The 19002-nt window shown below is 34.2% G+C and overlaps 1 protein-coding gene across 5 annotated transcripts in view; it reads left to right on the top strand.

Annotated features, from left to right (window-relative positions):
* Positions 1–19002, top strand: part of USP9X (ubiquitin specific peptidase 9 X-linked) — a 124461-nt gene that overhangs the window by 71740 nt on the left and 33719 nt on the right. For all 5 annotated transcript variants that reach the window (XM_088144758.1, XM_088144754.1, XM_088144756.1 and 2 more), the window contains 14 exons: positions 325–536; positions 1011–1251; positions 1447–1596; positions 1686–1806; positions 2251–2381; positions 3048–3326; positions 5209–5334; positions 6026–6151; positions 7366–7532; positions 9949–10057; positions 12513–12659; positions 12856–13002; positions 13753–13975; positions 14815–15032. In XM_088144758.1, the coding sequence (XP_088000884.1) occupies positions 325–536; positions 1011–1251; positions 1447–1596; positions 1686–1806; positions 2251–2381; positions 3048–3326; positions 5209–5334; positions 6026–6151; positions 7366–7532; positions 9949–10057; positions 12513–12659; positions 12856–13002; positions 13753–13975; positions 14815–15032 (2397 nt within the window). The remainder of the gene's footprint in view (positions 1–324; positions 537–1010; positions 1252–1446; positions 1597–1685; positions 1807–2250; positions 2382–3047; positions 3327–5208; positions 5335–6025; positions 6152–7365; positions 7533–9948; positions 10058–12512; positions 12660–12855; positions 13003–13752; positions 13976–14814; positions 15033–19002) is intronic.

The raw sequence follows: 19002 nt of genomic DNA, 5'->3' as shown, positions 1-19002 counted from the left end.
AATTTTAATTATTTTAGAATATTCTATTGTTCTGTGGCAGGAAAGGTGGGAATAGTCAAGGTCCACTATTTTGACATTAATCTTTGTTATTTGTACTAAAGTATTGAAGTTGTGTCAGACTGCATGACAGTTATGATTAATATTACTTAGATTTGGGCCAGTGCTTATGTTCTTAGAGTATATTTGTTTGGCTTGTTAATTTTTAAAACAGTTTCTGGAATTAAAAACCTGGAAAAACCTGGACTTCCTCATGTAATTTTTTTGAAGATTTTTGTTTGTTCTTTTTGAGTAATTGATAAAATATGCCTCTCGGTATTTGTACAGGTAGTCATCCATGAGGACTTTATTCAGTCCTGTTTTGATCGCTTGAAGGCATCCTATGATACTTTATGTGTTTTGGATGGAGATAAAGACAGTATTAATTGTGCAAGACAAGAAGCAATAAGAATGGTGCGAGTGTTGACTGTTTTAAGGGAGTATATAAATGAATGTGACAGTGATTATCATGAAGAACGAACAATTCTACCAATGTCAAGGTTTGTGGAAAAGTCTGAACTACAGTTACTTAGAGTGCAATGGTGGAATTATTAATTAGATATTATTTGAATTACTAGTTCTTACATAGTTATTAATATAGGATACATATATCTGAGTGCACATGCTTAGGATTATGCTACTCAGCTCATCTTCCCAATTGTCTGAAATCTATCTCAGTATGATAGCTTGTAGGTGCAGTACAACAGAATTATAAATGTTGTGTTTATTATACCTCACACACGTAAGGAAAACATTATTTTTTTATCCAAGACAATCAGTCTTACAGTATAAATAGCTTTTATAAATTTCATCTCCTTCAGAGGATTCAGAAGTAAACACGTTTTCTTATTAGCAAACTGTTAACCTTTTAAAAAGGAGTAAAATATTTATTATCTTTGTTTACTTTTACCATATTAACATTCTTAAATATCTAGGATAGTTTTAACTAGTATTTCATTTTCCTGTATTTTCAGAGCTTTTCGTGGTAAGCACATCTCTCTGGTAGTTCGTTTTCCCAACCAAGGTCGGCAGGTGGAAGATTTGGATGTTTGGTCTCATACAAATGATACCATTGGTTCAGTCAGACGTTGCATTCTCAACCGTATTAAAGCCAACAGTGCGCATACCAAAGTAGAATTATTTATTGGAGGCGAACTAGTAGATCCCGTAGATGACAGGAAATTAATTGGACAATTGAATCTAAAAGATAAAACAGTAAGTACTAAGAAAAATTATATACTGATAAAATGTATGCCAATGCAGTATAAATATAATCTATAATGGTAGAATTTTGCATTAGTAAACTTGCGGAACTTGTAGTTTAATACATTCAGAACCTTTAAAAAATACTTAAGCTTCACTACTTGAGACAGTTTATCAATTTACCTCTGCCTTTTACTTTGTCTGCAGCTAATTACAGCAAAGCTTACACAGATAAGTTCCAATATGCCTTCAAGCCCTGATAGTTCCTCTGATTCTTCTACGGGTTCTCCTGGTAACCATGGCAATCATTATAGCGATGGTCCAAATCCAGAAGTCGAAAGTTGCTTGCCTGGAGTTGTAAGTTAAAGAACATTGCTTCTAAATTTATAATGCTAGGCAAATGTTTAAAATTTGCATCTTATCACAAGTTTTTATTTTTATTTTAGATTATGTCACTGCATCCTAGATACATCTCATTTCTTTGGCAAGTTGCAGACCTAGGCAGTAGTCTAAATATGCCACCCCTTAGAGATGGTGCACGTATCCTTATGAAATTAATGCCACCAGGTAATTTTTTTTCATTCTGTAGTTGCTAATTGAAATATAAGTTTGGTAATGAAAAGAACACATGCAGCCAAATTTTCCGCTACAGAACAATCAACATTGCTTGCTTAATTCCCATTGAAGTTCAAAATTAGCACAGTATATAATAGAAGTGTGCAGTATTCAGATCCAGAGTGGGAAAAGTACTTTCTGGCGTGGGCATATTTGTTATACCTGTCAGCAGTTCCTTAAAAAAGCTGCTTTTCTTGGGCCAACACTGTAGTCATGTGGTCCCTGAAAAATGTGTGTTATAAATAAAACATATGTTTCAGAAATATTTTTAATGTTTTGATTTCTGATGTAGCTTCAATATATTTCAGTTTTAAAGATGTTTTTGAGAAAGCAGTATGTTTCTCTTAATATTTTTGGGGAAAGAAACATTTTTAAATTTTGTTTTATGTATTACAGATAACACTACTATAGAAAAATTAAGAGCTATCTGTTTAGACCATGCAAAACTTGGTGACAGCAGCCTTAGTCCTTCCCTTGATTCTCTGTTCTTTGGACCTTCTGCTTCACAAGTGCTATATCTTACAGAGGTTTGTATAGTGTTAATGCTTTGGCTAATGTATTTATGGATCAGTCTGATTTTAGTCCATTTCAATATGGTATGCATTCATATATCAATCCAGTCTGATTTTTTTCTTTCACATTAATAACAAAAAATTGCTGGTCAGTGACCAAAAGAAAGAGGCTCGACTTACAAAAATTGTAACTATTTTTGATATATTTTCCAGAAATTTATTCTTTTCATGCTATAGCTTTCCCAAATAAAAGGAATTTTCTTCTTATGTCACTTGAATGTAAGAAATACTATTGGATTCTGGTTTGGGAAATTGTACTATATCACTTAAAGGGGAAAAATATAAAATATTCTTTATATAATTAATTTTGAGATTTTTAGACATGGAAGATAGGGACAATTTATGAAAAACTGATTTAGTTCCTGATAAGGAACATGGAAAAACCTCCCAGAGTTACTGAGAGATGGGCGGCATATACATCTAATAAAAGTATTATTATTATTATTATTATTATTATTATTATTATTATCCTCATCATCATCATATTAATGCATTATCAGATCATTCTGATGAATATGAATAATTATATATATCATCCCCATCCTGCAGTCTAATGCACTGAGTTTTGAAAGCATTTTTACTAAAATGTCATTTTTGTATCTTTTCTCTATTTTTTTCCAGGTAGTTTATGCCTTGTTAATGCCTGCCAATTTACCTCTGGGAGAAGATGCTACTGATTTTCAGTACAATTTCTTAAAAAGTGGTGGCTTACCCCTCGTGTTGAGTATGCTGACTAGAAATAATTTCCTGCCAAATGCAGATATGGAAACAAGAAGGGGTGCTTACCTAAATGCTTTAAAAATAGCAAAGCTGTTGCTAACTGCAATTGGTTATGGTCACGTGAGAGCTGTGGCAGAAGCTTGTCAACCAGTTGTAGAGGGTACAAGCCCAATGTCACCGGTAACCATAATTATTTTTGTATAAGTTTTATTAAAAAGTGTTTACATAATTAAAAGATCAACAAGAAAAAGTATATAAAAAGAAAATAGAAATAGAGAAAAAGAAAATGTGCTAGAAACAATATAGATAAAGAAAGAAAAAGAAAAAGCAAGTTAATGATGCGGCTTCCAATCTTCTTTACAGCAGATAGAAACTTTTACCATTTCTCTCCCTCTAGAATTGCTTTATATAATTCCTTTCTTCCCATGTTCAACCCTTTTTAATCACCAAATCCAGAAATCAACAATTCATTTTTATCCATTTTCAGCAAAAAGTCCATAAAAGATTTCCAAACTTTTATAAAAATCCTTATTGTTTTGTCCCTAATCAAACTAGTCAATTTGCTATTTCTGCAAATTCTGCCATCTTCACAGTCCATTTCTCCCGGTAACCATAATTTCTAGAACAAAATTTGTGTATGTAAATCATCAACTGTAAACTGTCAAATATTTATAATCTGATATTACATTGTATATTTTCTCACACAGCAGGTTTTTTTTTAAAATCTAGGCAAGTCCTGTTCTCATTGACTTCTCGTGCATTTGGGCCAAATAAATTTATCTCAGTCAGTCTTCTGGTAACGTGGTCTTCAGTTCCTCTCCTCAGTAATTTTGTTGGCATTCGTTATTTTCTATATGCATGCTTCCTGCTGTTACCTTGAATTTGAAGTCATTGCTTAGACCCTTTGATCACATAGAGTCTATTTCTCTAAAGTTAGCAAGCAGTATTTTTCTCAACTTGAGCAACATATTGATATGTTAATCTAATTTAACACTAATTTATATTCTATCTTTCTGTCATTCAATAAAATTACAGTTTTACAAAAACAACATGTATAATTAAAAATACAATAATTAAACCCATTTCAGGAGACAAACTAGCTTGAATACAAAGCAAGTTTGCAACTTAATGTCCAATGGTAGCCATTTAATTATTGCATTTGGTAAGGTGCCAGTGGAAGGTTTGTAAATAAGTACATAGAGAACAGCACAAGTGAGAAGTGAACATTTATACAGCTTAATATGACCTGCAGTCAGATTAGTACTGTGCTGGCATTTAGAAAAACCATTAAGATCTGGTTATTTTGGAAAGCTTTAGGGACTGGTAAAATGGTGGGTTCCCACTCTTGCATCCAATGATTGGCTGTTTACAGGTTGTGTTATTCCTCAGAGTGACGATAAATAGGAAGGTTTTTTCTTAATATTATTGTTTGCTTTATGCTACAAATTTTATATTTCTGTTTTACTCCAATGTTTACACTATTTTGAAAGCTGCTTAGAGTCCTGTTTGGATTGAGCATCGTAGAAATTGTAAATAGACAGACAGACAAGCTCAGGATTGATGGAGGAAAAGAAAGTTGACTAAGTAGTCTAGAAAACAAATTTAATGGTGAACTCTATATAAGAAATTGCCAGATTGGATGGTAGATAGAAAATTTTTTTAAAATGCAAGTAAGATATTCTTAACCTTATTCCGTCTTAGAATTTCTCTTCTGAGAAGTCTACTGTTTCAGTTTAGTTTTCAGGTTGTGAAGAAAAAGGGTGATGACTGCAAAAACAATATTGAATATTATTCTTGAGATTAATTGAGATTTATAATAATAGATGTTGCATAAACCTTTGTAATTTGGGATGAAATCTCTTTTATGGAGAAGTTATCTGTTCAGATCTATTTTAATAAACTTTGTTAGGTAACTGAACATTCATATTAACATTTTTGGAATGGAATGCAAATAATTTGCATTGGAATAAATGCAATGAAAACAATTTTCTCAACATACTAATTTTTACTGTTGGACAGAATGTGTTCTCTCTTTAAAAATACTGAATATAAATTATTGCAGATCAACCAAGCGACTCATGACCAGGCAGTGGTGTTGCAAACTGCTCTACAGAACATTCCCAATCCAACTTCAGAGTGCATGTTAAGAAATGTAGCAATACGCCTTGCACAGCAAATATCTGATGAGGTTAGTATGGTTAAGTATTAAGCACTCCAAACCTCTTTGGCTTAAATTTATAGCCTGTTTCTGGATTATTTTTGGTTCTGAAAAAAAAAAAAACTAAAGGACACGTACATGAGACTATGGATGAATGGAGGCTCTTTGAATCCCATTTGCACCCACCGGATTTTCTCAAGGAACTCTATAGTGTGCCCAGTGTTGTCCAAATGTAAGCTGTACCTACTTTCAGTTAGTGTCACTGTGAATTAATTTACTGCAAATCATGAATACAGTGTGGTTTGCAGTTAGCCCATGGTATTGTCCTCCTGAGTTTGAATTGTACCCTAAAGCATTTTGGAAACCTCAGAGGTGGTTTACACTCAAGGCTGCTTGTGGGAAGATGCAGCTGCAGAAAGGACTTTAAATTTCTAGCTTGTGTAATTATAAAGAAACAGCAGATGATGAGAAAGACCTCTTCTTGAAGACTATGGGAGTGGCTGCAGTAGATGGCTTGAGCTAGGTGAATAAATTGTGTCTCTAAATCTGATACAAGACAATGGACTGGCTTGAGCTAGGTGAATAAATTATGTCCCTGTAAGTCTGATGCAAGACTGTGGACTGCTATGGCATGGATTCACTTTTAAGTACATGCTTACATTATAATACGTGAAATGGTAGATTAATTATTATATTTGTATGGCATTATGTTTGTTTTCAGGCTTCGAAGTTTATTCCTGATATTTGTGTTATTAGAGCAGTGCAAAAAATAGTATGGGCTTCTGGATGTGGATCAGTACAACTGGTATTCAACTCAAATGAAGATATTAGTAAAATTTATGAAAAGGTAAGAAAACCGAACCGGCATTTGCTTCTAATTGGTTTTTAATAGGAAGGACCAAACTAAGAACTTCAAGTGGCCTATTTACAAATAGTAAACATTGCTATAGTTTTTTAGATAGTTGTTGTTCTTCTAATTTTATTGGCATAGTATTAGAGCTATCATCTTTGTAGAAAGAATGTTTTTAAATTTATTAAGAAGTTATTTACATAATTTAAGTAATTTTGCAATTTGATATCTCTGTATATAAAGGTAAGACTACGGTTTGGCCACAAAATTGCTTGATTCTTTATTTCTTTGTATTTAACTAAATCTGCCCGTAGATGTGCATAAAATCTGTATTTATGTGGGTATCTCACATGACATTCATGTATGTCAGTGGGATTTGTTTTGGGCTGTGAAGTACTTGCAAGAAATATTTTACCTTTCTATTTTACCTTCCTTTCTTTGTAAAAATTTATATGTAGAATAATTTTAATTAACAACAGATATTTACCTATTACGTATCATCTATACCCTACACTATATCTGAAAATAAATGAATATAATCCCCCCAAATAGATGCCTTAAGTAATGTTGTTGTTTTTAGTAAAACTAAAAATTATAATTTGATCATATAATTGTGTAACTGTGCAGAAAAAAAATATGGATTGGCTGCTGCTTGTGGTGGATCTAGGCTAAATTCTGTGGCCTGAATTTGTGTAGTAGCTTAAGAATGGGGCAGTCACTTTTGATAATTCTTCCTCTTCCGAATGTGAAAGATCATGGAAAGAAGATGTCCGTTTGAGAAACTGATTTATCTAATAAAAACAAACTCCAGATAATTAATTAAAAATTCTAAATTCTCTTAAAATGTTTAGCTCTTGATAAAGAGCTAAAATTAGATTCAAACAATCACAAGCAGGCAATTATGAACAAGTGTTATATTTACTTCCCTGCCTTGTGCAGTTTTCATCAACACTAATCTCCTGTGTGTAATTTGAATTCCTGTGAAATCTGTTTCAAATCAGTATAGTTACATTATTGTCTCATAGTACATTTTATCAACTCTTCAAATCCTTAATCCCAGCTTTTGGTTTTAATCTACTATTAGTGTTTGTGATTTTAAGCATGTAGTAAATAGTATGCGTATTTTCCTTGGGTTTGAAGGGAACAGTTAAGAAAGTAATCAATCCCACTTTCACATATGTTATTCTGCTTATTTCTGATTTATTTTGTAGACAAATGCAGGCAATGAACCAGATGCAGAAGATGAACAAGTTTGCTGTGAAGCACTTGAAGCGATGACACTTTGTTTTGCTTTAATTCCAACAGCATTGGATGCACTAAGTAAAGAAAAAGCATGGCAGACATTTATCATTGATTTGTTGTTGCATTGTCACAGCAAGTAAGTGATTTTAATTTTTCATCTGTTTTACCAACTACTCGCCAGCCAGTGATATCCTTCAGGGCAGACGGAATGACAAAAATCACATAGTGCCAACTCAATTCCTGCCCCTTTAGTATATGTGTTGTGACATCGCACACACATACAAAAGAGTGTTGTGGCATGATGCTGATGAAAGCAGCAAGCTCCTTGGGACACCCATGTCTCCAGAAGCAATTGCAGGTGATGATAGATGTTCAGTATATATAGTAAATGACATACAGGTATTGGGCTGTAATTTGCATTTGTGTATTTTATTACTGAGTTATAATTACTATGGTGTTGTGATATAATTTTATTTATATCCTGCTTTGGTGTACAAGGTTCCCTTCTTTATCTCTGATATTTATTACAGTGCTATGAGCTGAAGCTTGAACATGATTTCCCTGTCCTGATGACATTTGTTTATTATTATGTAATCTTCAGCTAAACTTCTTAGAGCAGCCTACAAGAATGAAACAATACAACATTGTTGCAATAAATAGCAAACAATATATCAAAAGTAGACCGATAAAATTATAGCACGCTAAATATACATAATCTCAAAAGCCTGAGGAAATAAGTCTCAAACGGTAGGACAATTGATAGCATCTCCATCTTGTGTAAACTAAGAATATTACTCTTCATGCAATTAATTTTCAGTTGTGAACAGTAATGTAGCCCTTTTTACAGGTTCATCTGGATTTGATTTTAAAGAGGAAGAGAACAGGGTGTTACTTCTGTGCTGATTGCACTTAATTCCAGATTGGGCGATTGTCACTGTGCAGTTCTGTTAAGACAGCATAGAGAACAAACCTGAATATTGTGAAACACCGTAGTATAGTTGTCCTCTAGGAATAATTGTCTTCTCTCCATTAAGAAAGAAGCAAAATAACTGCAATGTCTTGCCTTCGTTTTCTACCCTAAATAACTAATCTGGATAGGTAGAATACTGAACATCACCAGAAGACTTGGGAAAATCAAAACAGCTGTGCTGGCTTTTGAATATAGGGACGTGAAGTGGATCTTGATAATTAAGTCATTCATGAGTGTTGCTAGCTTTGTGCTTGGATATATTGTAAACTGTAGTCAGAAGCTGGGACTATTTTCTAAGACTTTCAGGTTTAGGATTACTAGGATAAAGAAATAAATTGATCTCCAAGTTTGAAAAAAATGCTAATGTAAAATACACATTTGATTTATCTTACATTTTTTTATTATTATATATTATTATTTTTTATTTTGCCTTTCTATAAATATGATAGGAAAGATTATTTTCAGTTCTAAAAGAGAGTCCTCCATAATTTATAGGAAAGCTTTTTCACATGTGCATGACAAGTGTGAGGCAAAGTGGCATACAAGTTTAATAAATTATTATTGTTGGTTGCACAGTCAGCCAGAATTTTAGACTGGATTTGGCATTTTTATCCACCTATCAAGTCCTTCCCAAGGACCTGGGATAGGCAGATGTTGTTTGATAGTGTTAAAGGTATTGTCGCAGGATGTAAGCTGTTCCAAGTAAAGTTGCCTTTTGCAATTGACTGATGGTGATTTTGTCAGTGCCAGTGATCTTCAAATGGTGCTCCAGATGTTTTGGGATTGCACCCAAGGTGCCAGTTACTATTGGTATTATCTTTGCTTTCTTTTGCCACAGTCGTTCTACCTCTATTCGCAAGTCTTTGTATTTTGTGATTTTCTCCAGTTCTTTCTCTTCTCTTCTGCTGTCTCCAGGTATTGCAGTGTCCACTATCTAGACTTTTTTGCCTTTGTTATCAACAACTGGTAGGACCACAAAACAGACAAAGTAATAGAAAATGAAGAAGCTAAAGTACTCTGGGACTTTAGAATTCAAACAGACAAGCACCTGCCACATAACATCCCAGACTTAATATTATTATTTTATTGTTGGTCACATAGTCAGCCAATTGTTTAGACTGGATTTGGCATTTTTATCCAATTGTTGTTGTTCGCACATAGTCAGCCAGATGTTTAGACTGGAGTTGGCATTTTTATCCACCTTTCGGGTCCTTCCCAAGGACCTGGGATAGGCAGATGATGATGATGATGATGATTATATAGGGCTCTGAGAGCAGTATGGATAGAGGGGCATAAACATTTGGGGTAGACTTGTGTTGAATGTTTCCATCAGTAGAAGCAGTTTTCATTTGCCAGAAGGGAGAGACTGATTGCAGCCTCCCATACTCTCTTAAAGTCTGCTCCAGAGGCTCCCCTAATAATCTAGATCAGATTTGCTGAGTATATAATGGATTGTACCAAGGACAAGACAGAGGAAACCTCCTAGGTTAACATTGGATTCTACCCTTTATATAACTTTAAGGTTAGTTTTATTTAAAATACCTGTATTAATGTCTTTTTTTTTCCTGGTTGAAATTTTCAGAACTGTTCGGCAAATGGCACAGGAGCAGTTCTTCTTAATGGCTACCCGATGTTGTATGGGACAAAGACCTCTTCTTTTTTTTATAACTTTGTTATTTACTGTATTAGGGGTAAGACATTTCAAACTTTCATGTTTGGGTATATATTCCAATATCTATGAGAAATATTTAATACATATTTAATTTTAAAGATGTTTTTCTCAGTGTTTACATTAACCAGTATATGAAAAGCCTATATTCAAAAATGGCAGATTTACTGGCATTCTATCTTGTAAATTGCCTTATCTTTTGGAAGATGTACACAGTATGATAAACCACTAAATAGATAGTTCTTCCATGCAAACTGTATTATGTTTTAATATGTTAGACATATATGTGTAATTTCTCATGATGCTGATACAGTTTTACATAAGGCAGTCCTTTAGTTGTTTTTTCTTTAATATTAACCTTCTGTTCAAGTATGAGTCAAGTTTTTCAGTGTGTTAGTTTGTCTATTTCACAAGCTTCAATATATTGATGTAAACAAATGTTTGTTGAAAACTGCTTACAGTCTTTTAGTCTATTGTTTAAAGATGAACTATTAGTATAAAACAGGCAGAATGCAAAATGCAACTGCTGAAAATAAAATCCTAAAATTACTATATTAATTATTGCTTGTGAGCATTTTTGGCTACTTTGTTATATATATTTGTATTAAAAGCTGAGGCTGTGATTTTGAGAACCAATTCACATAAATCGTAAAAATAGTAATTCTAAAATGAACACTTTGTCAAGTAATTACAGACTTTACCGGCATCTTTGCTCCTTTGCATTTAAACAAAGATTAAATTTAATTCTGTTTTCCTAACACTGTGAGCAAGCTTTGTCTTGAGCATACTGTAGAGAGAGAACTTGTTACACTCCAGATGTTACTAAACTCAGCATTTCATATTTTGGGAATGGTGGCTGGGACTCAAAGAATCATAAGATACAAGGGTTGGGGAGACCTTGGAGTTACACTACTCTCCCCCCCTGTCCAGTGCAGGAATCAACTACTACAGCATCCCCATCAGATGACCATCCTACCTCCTGAGATAGCCCACCACCTCCCTGAGTTAGTTCCATTGCTGAACAGGTCTTACCATTAGGACATTTTCTCTCATATCCAACTGAAATCTTCATTTAATTAAAAACCATTGTTTCTTGTCCTGTTCCCTGGAACAATTCTGAACAATTCTGCCCTATCTTCTACATGATGATTGACTTCAAGTAACTGAAGAACTATGATTGCTCCCCACAGCCTTCTTTTCTCCAGGCTAAATGTACCCAAGCACCTCAAGCTGTTCCTCATACAGGTAGTGTTCGTTTAGTGACCACAGTTGGGACCAGCAGCTTGATCATTAAGTGGAGCAGCTGCTAAGTGAAACCATGACTGTCCTTATGATCTTACTTTAGCTTTCCTTTGCTTTACAGACCTATGAAGGTCATAAATGCGAGATTGGTTGGAAAGTTACTCTTTCATCACTGTTGTAACTGCAAATGGTTGCTGAACGAGGCAGTCGCTAAACAAGGACTACCTGTACATTTTGTCTTCCAGACCTCTTTTCATCTTGGTTGCTCTTCACTGGACATGCTCAATGGTCTTCCTAAAATGTGATATATGACCTAATATTGTAGGTCATATAATCTAATCTGACCCAAGCAGAATAGAGAGGAACAATGACGTAGAAGTATGGTTTAGTAATAGTGGTACTAAACTTTACCAGTAACTACTGATAAAGAAGCTAATTGAATGCATACGGTCTGTTTTGCAAGTAATGGTTTTACTGAACTCTGGTTGATTGCACAGTCATATGGAGCTACTCCCATTATTAAAAGTCAAGCAACAAATTAAAATATTCATAGGAACATGAAATGTGCTTTGAATTGGAACCCTTAGGTCACATGTAGAAATTATACATCTGAAATTTGCTCATGCATCAAGATATTCCTGCATCTTGTGCCATGGAATATTTCCTAGGGGTTAGGACACATTTGGGAATTGTCTAAAATATGATGGAAAGTATGTGGTAATAGAAGAAAATTCCAAAAATCTGACATAGTGTAAGCTGCTTAACAGTACTTGAGAATGCAGATGCTTGTTCAGTTATTCATCTCTTTAAATCTTATTTTATATGAAAACTTTCTAAACTTAATAGCTGCATTTTGATATAAGTTTGATCTGGCTGCTCATATACAAGGAGTATGCTAATGCATGGTGCTTTATCACTGCTGCTTGGTTTCTCTTGCTGGCAGGAGCCACTCAGTGTTTCTTTAGCCTTACAAATGAACTAAGAACTCTGGCTTGTTAATTTAATAAGCTAGACATAAATCAAGTGCAAGCATTGCCATGATTCTGGCTTATTAGGAGAGGAATAAAATTCCTATTAAGAAGGTGCTTCAGAAGTAACCATAAATGCTCATGTTGATTCAATGGATTCTTGCTTACCATGATGTATGAACTGAACATTGCCTTTAAGAAGTATTCTGTGTTGTGACTATTAATGAGAATATCTTCTCAACTATGTTGACAATATTTTTCTTTCAGAGTACTGCACGAGAACGTGCTAAACATTCAGGAGATTACTTTACTCTGTTAAGACATCTTCTAAATTATGCTTATAATAGTAACATTAATGTGCCCAATGCTGAAGTTCTGCTTAATAATGAAATTGACTGGCTTAAAAGGATTAGGGTAAGTTTTTGTTCTTGTTATTTTGTTCACCACTTGTAATTTATTTTAAGTTTAAGTGTTAATTGCCTTGGATCCAAATATGTAGAACAAAATATTGGGACAATAATTATAGTAAGTTAACTGATATGTGCTTCCACTAAAAATGTTTGAAAATTAGTACACAGAATTCATGTGTCTGAGTATTCTCCTTCCTTAGGATGAAGTGAAAAGGACAGGAGAAACAGGCGTAGAGGAGACTATTTTAGAAGGTCATCTTGGAGTTACCAAAGAATTATTGGCATTCCAAACTCCTGAAAAAAAATACCATATTGGTTGTGAAAAAGGTGGTGCTAATCTCATCAAAGTAAGTTATTGCTGTACAAAAAAGTTTGAAAACTATAAAGTTAGTAACAAAATGAAACATTTGCAGATTGTAATTAATAATTAATGTCAATATACTACAAAAAACATAAAACAATAGTTTAAATTGACTTGAATTTTTGACAGAATCCTCAAAATATGTAGAAGGTATATATTTAGGCCACTGCAAAATTTCTGTTTAGCGAAGGAAGTGAAAAGCTTTAACCCATTCTCAATTTTTATGAAGTTTTAAATAATGTAAGCTGTTGGATAAAGAGTCCTGTTTGTAACTGAGGTAAATGTAACATGATACACCATACATTTTTTTAAAAAAACACATTTTATCTTGAGCGTGCTCAAATCCTAACTGAAATACGGATGGGACAAGAAATCTGTATCAAATTAAGGGCAAGTGAGTCCTTGCCCTGTGAAGATTAGGACTAATCTTCCTGTGTGGAAATCCTTTATTCAAGTAACTAGTATTATTATCTGACCTGTCAGCTGTAGGTAAATAGGCTTGATAAAGTTGATTGATGCCCAACATTTTTCATACAATTTTAAAAAATAATCTAGTCCTCTGACTGATTCATTATGGTTACATAATGGAGGTACGGAATTTAGATTTACTTGCTTTCTTGGAGTTGAGTTATTCTCTCTTCTAAAGATCTAAGACATTGTGAAATGTTAGATGATATTTCTTCTGATTTGGATGGTTCCTAAATTAATAACAGATATTTTATTTTCTATTTTTCAGGAATTAATAGATGATTTCATCTTTCCAGCATCAAATGTTTACTTGCAATACATGAGAAATGGAGAATTACCTGCTGAGCAGGCAATACCAGTCTGTAGTTCCCCAGCTACCATTAATGCTGGATTTGAGCTGTTGGTAGCCTTAGCAGTGGGCTGTGTCCGTAACCTCAAACAAATAGTAGATACTTTGACCGAAATGTATTATATAGGCACTGCAATAACTAGTATGTACTATTTCATGTTTTTTAATATTGCTTTGAATTTTAATGTGGAGAACTTTATATATTTTGATATGTTTCCATAATTTTTGTTGGGAAAAAATCTGGGTTGGTAGAATATTAAGCCCCTTTATCTGCATCATAGCCTTTGAGCATCTTAAAAAATTATATAGAAGATTGCTAGTGAAAAGGAAGAATGCTGTTTCTAGCATAAATCCAGAACTAACCCTTTGCTTTAATCAATTAATTAATTGGTTGATTAATCATAATTCCTAAGAGAAGTGCATAAAGATTAAATCTGGTTAGGACTACACAGATACTTTATTCTTAGGGGCTTCAGTTCTAATTTGTTGTTTTATATCAGAGTTGCTTCAAAGTCTCTCAGTGACTGGTTGAAGTGACTTCTGAGTAATTGCAGTTGGAAAGGGAAACATCAAAGCATGATTAGCTCCCCTGTGCTTGAGGAACCTAGAAACATTAACTTTTGGGTCCTGCCCCAGGTCTTTGTTCAATTTTGGCAAACTAATACATTGTTTTACAAATCTAGCAAATGTGCAAGTCATCTTCAAATAACTCTTATGGATAAATTATTTAAAGGAGGCTTACTATATAGTTTTGTGCATCTTTTGATTGTAGATTTTATTTTCTCTATATGCACTTAGGAAATAAGATGCTGAGGGATGTAATTCCTAACTTACACATTTTAATGTAAAATCCATATATTACTAGAATTGGGTTTGAAATAAACTTGTTTTAGGAATATAATTTTCAGCAGTAACAATTAGCCTACTAATATATTTTGAGTCGCAAGCGGTTAAAGGTCTAATATATTTAATTTGTCCTAGCTTGTGAAGCACTAACAGAATGGGAATATCTGCCACCTGTTGGACCAAGACCACCAAAGGGATTTGTAGGGCTTAAGAATGCTGGAGCCACTTGTTACATGAATTCTGTCATTCAGCAACTATATATGATTCCTGCCATCAGGAATGGAATTCTTGCAATTGATGGAACAGGCAGTGATGTAGATGATGACATGTCTGGAGATGAGAAACAAGATGAGGTAATACAGTACTGCTTTTTGCTTAGTATATGATAATGCATCCAGTTGTGCTTCCTTTGCCCCGTATGTCTGATTATAAGGGTTTTTACTCTTGGTGTGTATATGTAGGTTTGGCAATAACCTTTTAATCACCAACAATTTAAAAAACAGCATGAAACTTTTGTTCTATGCTTTTATGTTAGTTCTTAGTACTATCAGTGATTTTGAAAGTGGGTGTCCTTTTGTGTTACACAAGTTTAGCATTGTTTTCTAGCTTTCACAAATACATTAAATGTGTCCTGTCTTTTTAAACTCTTCTTAACTCATTACTCTTAAAGCCATTTGACTGTTCTTTAAAATACTTTCAATGTTCTTATGTAAACAAGGAAGAATAGAGACATACGTGCAGAGAGAAACATGAAACTTGCAGGTTTCAGAAAATGCATAGGAACACAGAGATAGCTAACCTCTCAGATCACGAAGAAAAAAGTCAAGAAAGCTTGTGCGCTAGTCCGCTTCTTACACCAGAGCTGTTAATGCTGCTGATGTTGTATAAATGTAAAGACTTCTACATTCTAGACAATGTTGATATGTAGAACTCTGGTGTGCACATGCTATCCATGCATGCTCTTGTGTCTTGCTGTAATGTTAATGTTATTCCCACAATTAAGAAGCACTAGCAACCGTCCTTTTTTGCAGCCGGCGATCTCCCCTATGTGCACGCTATCCCCCCAAAAGAAGAACACAGGACAAGAAGGTCATTAGAAGAGAATACGCATGGCTCAGGGTTGAACTGTGGAGTCCTTGGGGTTCTCTGAGTTTGGTTGTTTTCTTGCAAACATTTCAGTACCCAGCTAGGTAACATCTTCAGTGCTAGAATGGAGTGGAGTTTGCTCTCTGTTTATATATAGTTTGCCCTGCCTGTGTTGGTGGTTTTTTCTTTTTTCTTTTTTCTTTTTTTTTACTGGTAGTTCCTTGATTAAGATACTGTTTACTGCTTGATTGTATGTCTGGTGATAATCTTGGTATTAATCTCTGCTTATCTGTGTGATGATTGCTGGTGTGGAGGTGTTCTGGTCTTTTGTTTCCTTTTTATTTATTACTTTGTCTGAATAAACAACCAACAGACTCTTACAACCACACAGCTAAAGCCCTCCAAAACATCTTAAATAAACCAAAAGACCCAGTAGCCCAAGAAGAAAAAACAGGAGTCATCTACAACATACAGTGTAAGGACTGTAACAACCACTATGTAGGACAGACAGGAAGTCTAGCAGAGCGTATCCATGAACACCAACTAGCAGTCAGAAGACACAATGGAAACTCCTTAATCTCACAACACATGCACAGACATAACCATAGTTTCAGCTGGGAAACTGTCAGCATCTTAGACCAAGCTAAATCCCAAAATGTGAGGGAATTCCTGGAAGCTTGGTATTCAGACAAGGTAGCCATCAACAGGCACATAGAGATAGATAACATCTACACACTATTCAAAAGAGACAATAAAAAGGAAACAAAAGACCAGAACATTTCCTCGCCAGCAAGAAACAAAAGACCAGAACATTTCCTCACCAGCAATCATCACCCAGATAAGCAGAGATTAACACCAAGACCAGACATACAATGAAGCAGTAACAATACCCTAATCAAGGAACTACCACTAAAAAAAAAAACCCACCAACACTGGCAGGGCAAGCTGCTGTATATAAACAGAGAGCAAACTCCACTCCATTCTAGCACTGAAGATGTTACCTAGCTGGGTAATGAAACATTTGCAAGAAAACAACCAAGCTCAGAGAACCCCAAGGACTCCACAAGATCATTTTTCCTAGTTAGTGAGAAGAGAGCTATGTTCCCATTTTTTCCCATGGAAATTTGTTTTAATGCTTGGCCAAATTGTCCACAATTTAGGTGGTAGATAGCACAGGGTTTGGCATGGACTACCATACAATGTGATCTTGCAACCTCAGAGTGATAAATAAGGGAGCAGTAGCTGTTTCTGAGTTCCCACTGTTTCCCACAACTGGAATATTCAAAACATTTCAAGTTTTGTACTTTCATAATATACAACACTTGAGCCAACTCAAAACATTTTGATGGAAATTTTCTAATGGAGCTTGTTTCAGTTAAAGCTCAAAGAAAACACATGTTCTGTTTTGTGCATAACACTGTAAGGGATGTATCTCACAGTCTTACTGGGAGATGTAAGGATCATACTGTGTAAGATCTTTAAGTAAATTTTACATATTTTGTAAATTTTATTTTATAAATTTTACAAGTAAATTTTACTGTGTAAGATGTAACATCTTACTGTGGGAGCCAGTTTGGTCTAGTGGTTAAGGCACCAGGCTAGAAACCAGAGACTATGAATTCTAGTGCCACCTTAGGCATGAAAGCCAACTCTGTGACATTGGGCCAGTCATTCTCTTTTAGCCCAGGGCTGCTGTTTTGTGGAAAATAGGAGGAGGAAGGAGTATTAGGTATGTTCGCCACCTTGAGTTACTTATAAAAATAATAAAGTTGGGATTAAAAAATCTAAAAGAAATGTTCTTTATCAAGCAGTAACTTTTTAATTTGGAGATCTGAATGATATCTATAAACTTTCTGATACTCTCTTTCAGCAAGCGTTTCCTGAATCATAAGCTACATTATAGATACAAAGTATGATGTAAGGTTAATCGAAGTAGCATTCAGTACAGTATGGACATAATACATTTATGGTCGTAAATCTGATTATAAGAAAAGATAATGGAAAAAGGCATTGGAGATGGAGGAGCGTGATTTTGATCATTGAAAAATAAGACAGTTTGTTAAGAGAATGAACAGTGATGAGCTATGAACTCTCATTCTCCTTCCCATTTTTGCTTGAAAAGAGAAGAGGAGAAGTTTAATGTATAGTTTGTGGCAAATCATAGTTACCTTTCAAGCCAGTTAACTGTTTGATCTTGATTTCAGGAATCAACAATATTTTAACAAACAATAGATGAAAATATTCACTGTAGTTTGATCCAATTTCTCAAATTCTAAGGAAAGGTGGGAACAATTGAGACTGAAGCTCAATACTTCTTGTATTCTGATTTGTCATTCTATCTGGAGTAATTGTGTCTGCAAAAAAGCATATGTTGCCTATTTGCAAATTACAGCAATAGAGCTGTTATACAGGGTGATTTCAATGAAGTGATAACTAACTGAATTGGATTAAAAATAACATTTATTTCAAATAACAGAATTTTGGATTACTTCAGGTCCATTATGAATGATTAAGACAAGATAGATGTGAATAAATTATTTCAGTGTATCAGTTTGAAATAGGCATACAAATTGAGGACCACTTCTAATATGGCACATACTTTGTACATAAGTATAAAATCCCAAGATGTCCATAATATACACGTTTAATATAATACAACATAAATTGCATGATTTCCTTTCTGAATCTATATGTAGATTTACAGGAAAGGGATTGCACTGCCTTCATGTCCACAATGTCTATTCACCCACCCACCCCCAAGCATTTTTAAGTAAAATAACATTTTATTCATCTTACCCAGTACATGAAACATAAGAAATAATTACTCATGGGATCAGGCTGTTCTCACTAACCTAAATATGTTTGCATCAGCCCTATAAGCTGTACTTATAGCACAAAAGCCAAGATAGTAAAAAGCCATAAAATAGTTATGACACTTTCTCATGGGAATCTCACTTGTCCACTTGAAGCTGGAATGCATTTGTTGTCCTAGATAGATAAGAATTTTAATGAGACAAATTATTTTACACATTCTTGCATTCACTCTGAATTATTAGTATTTTTTTAAACATTGCAGAAAAAATGTATTTGGTTATATGTATGAGGCACAGAATTTATTAATCTCAGTCATTTGACTGATGAAGCCAACACTATAGGGTTAGTGCCCCTGTGGTAGGTAACCTATTACCATGGTACAAGCTAGAAACTATGTCAAGTAGGTATCACATTCTTTATTAT

The sequence above is a fragment of the Python bivittatus genome, unplaced genomic scaffold, assembly GCF_059951505.1.
Source record: "Python bivittatus isolate LINGU-HERP-01145 unplaced genomic scaffold, Pbiv_v1 ctg000350_np1212, whole genome shotgun sequence".
Taxonomy (NCBI): Eukaryota; Metazoa; Chordata; class Lepidosauria; order Squamata; family Pythonidae; genus Python; species Python bivittatus.
This window is presented reverse-complemented; position numbering and strand designations above follow the sequence as displayed.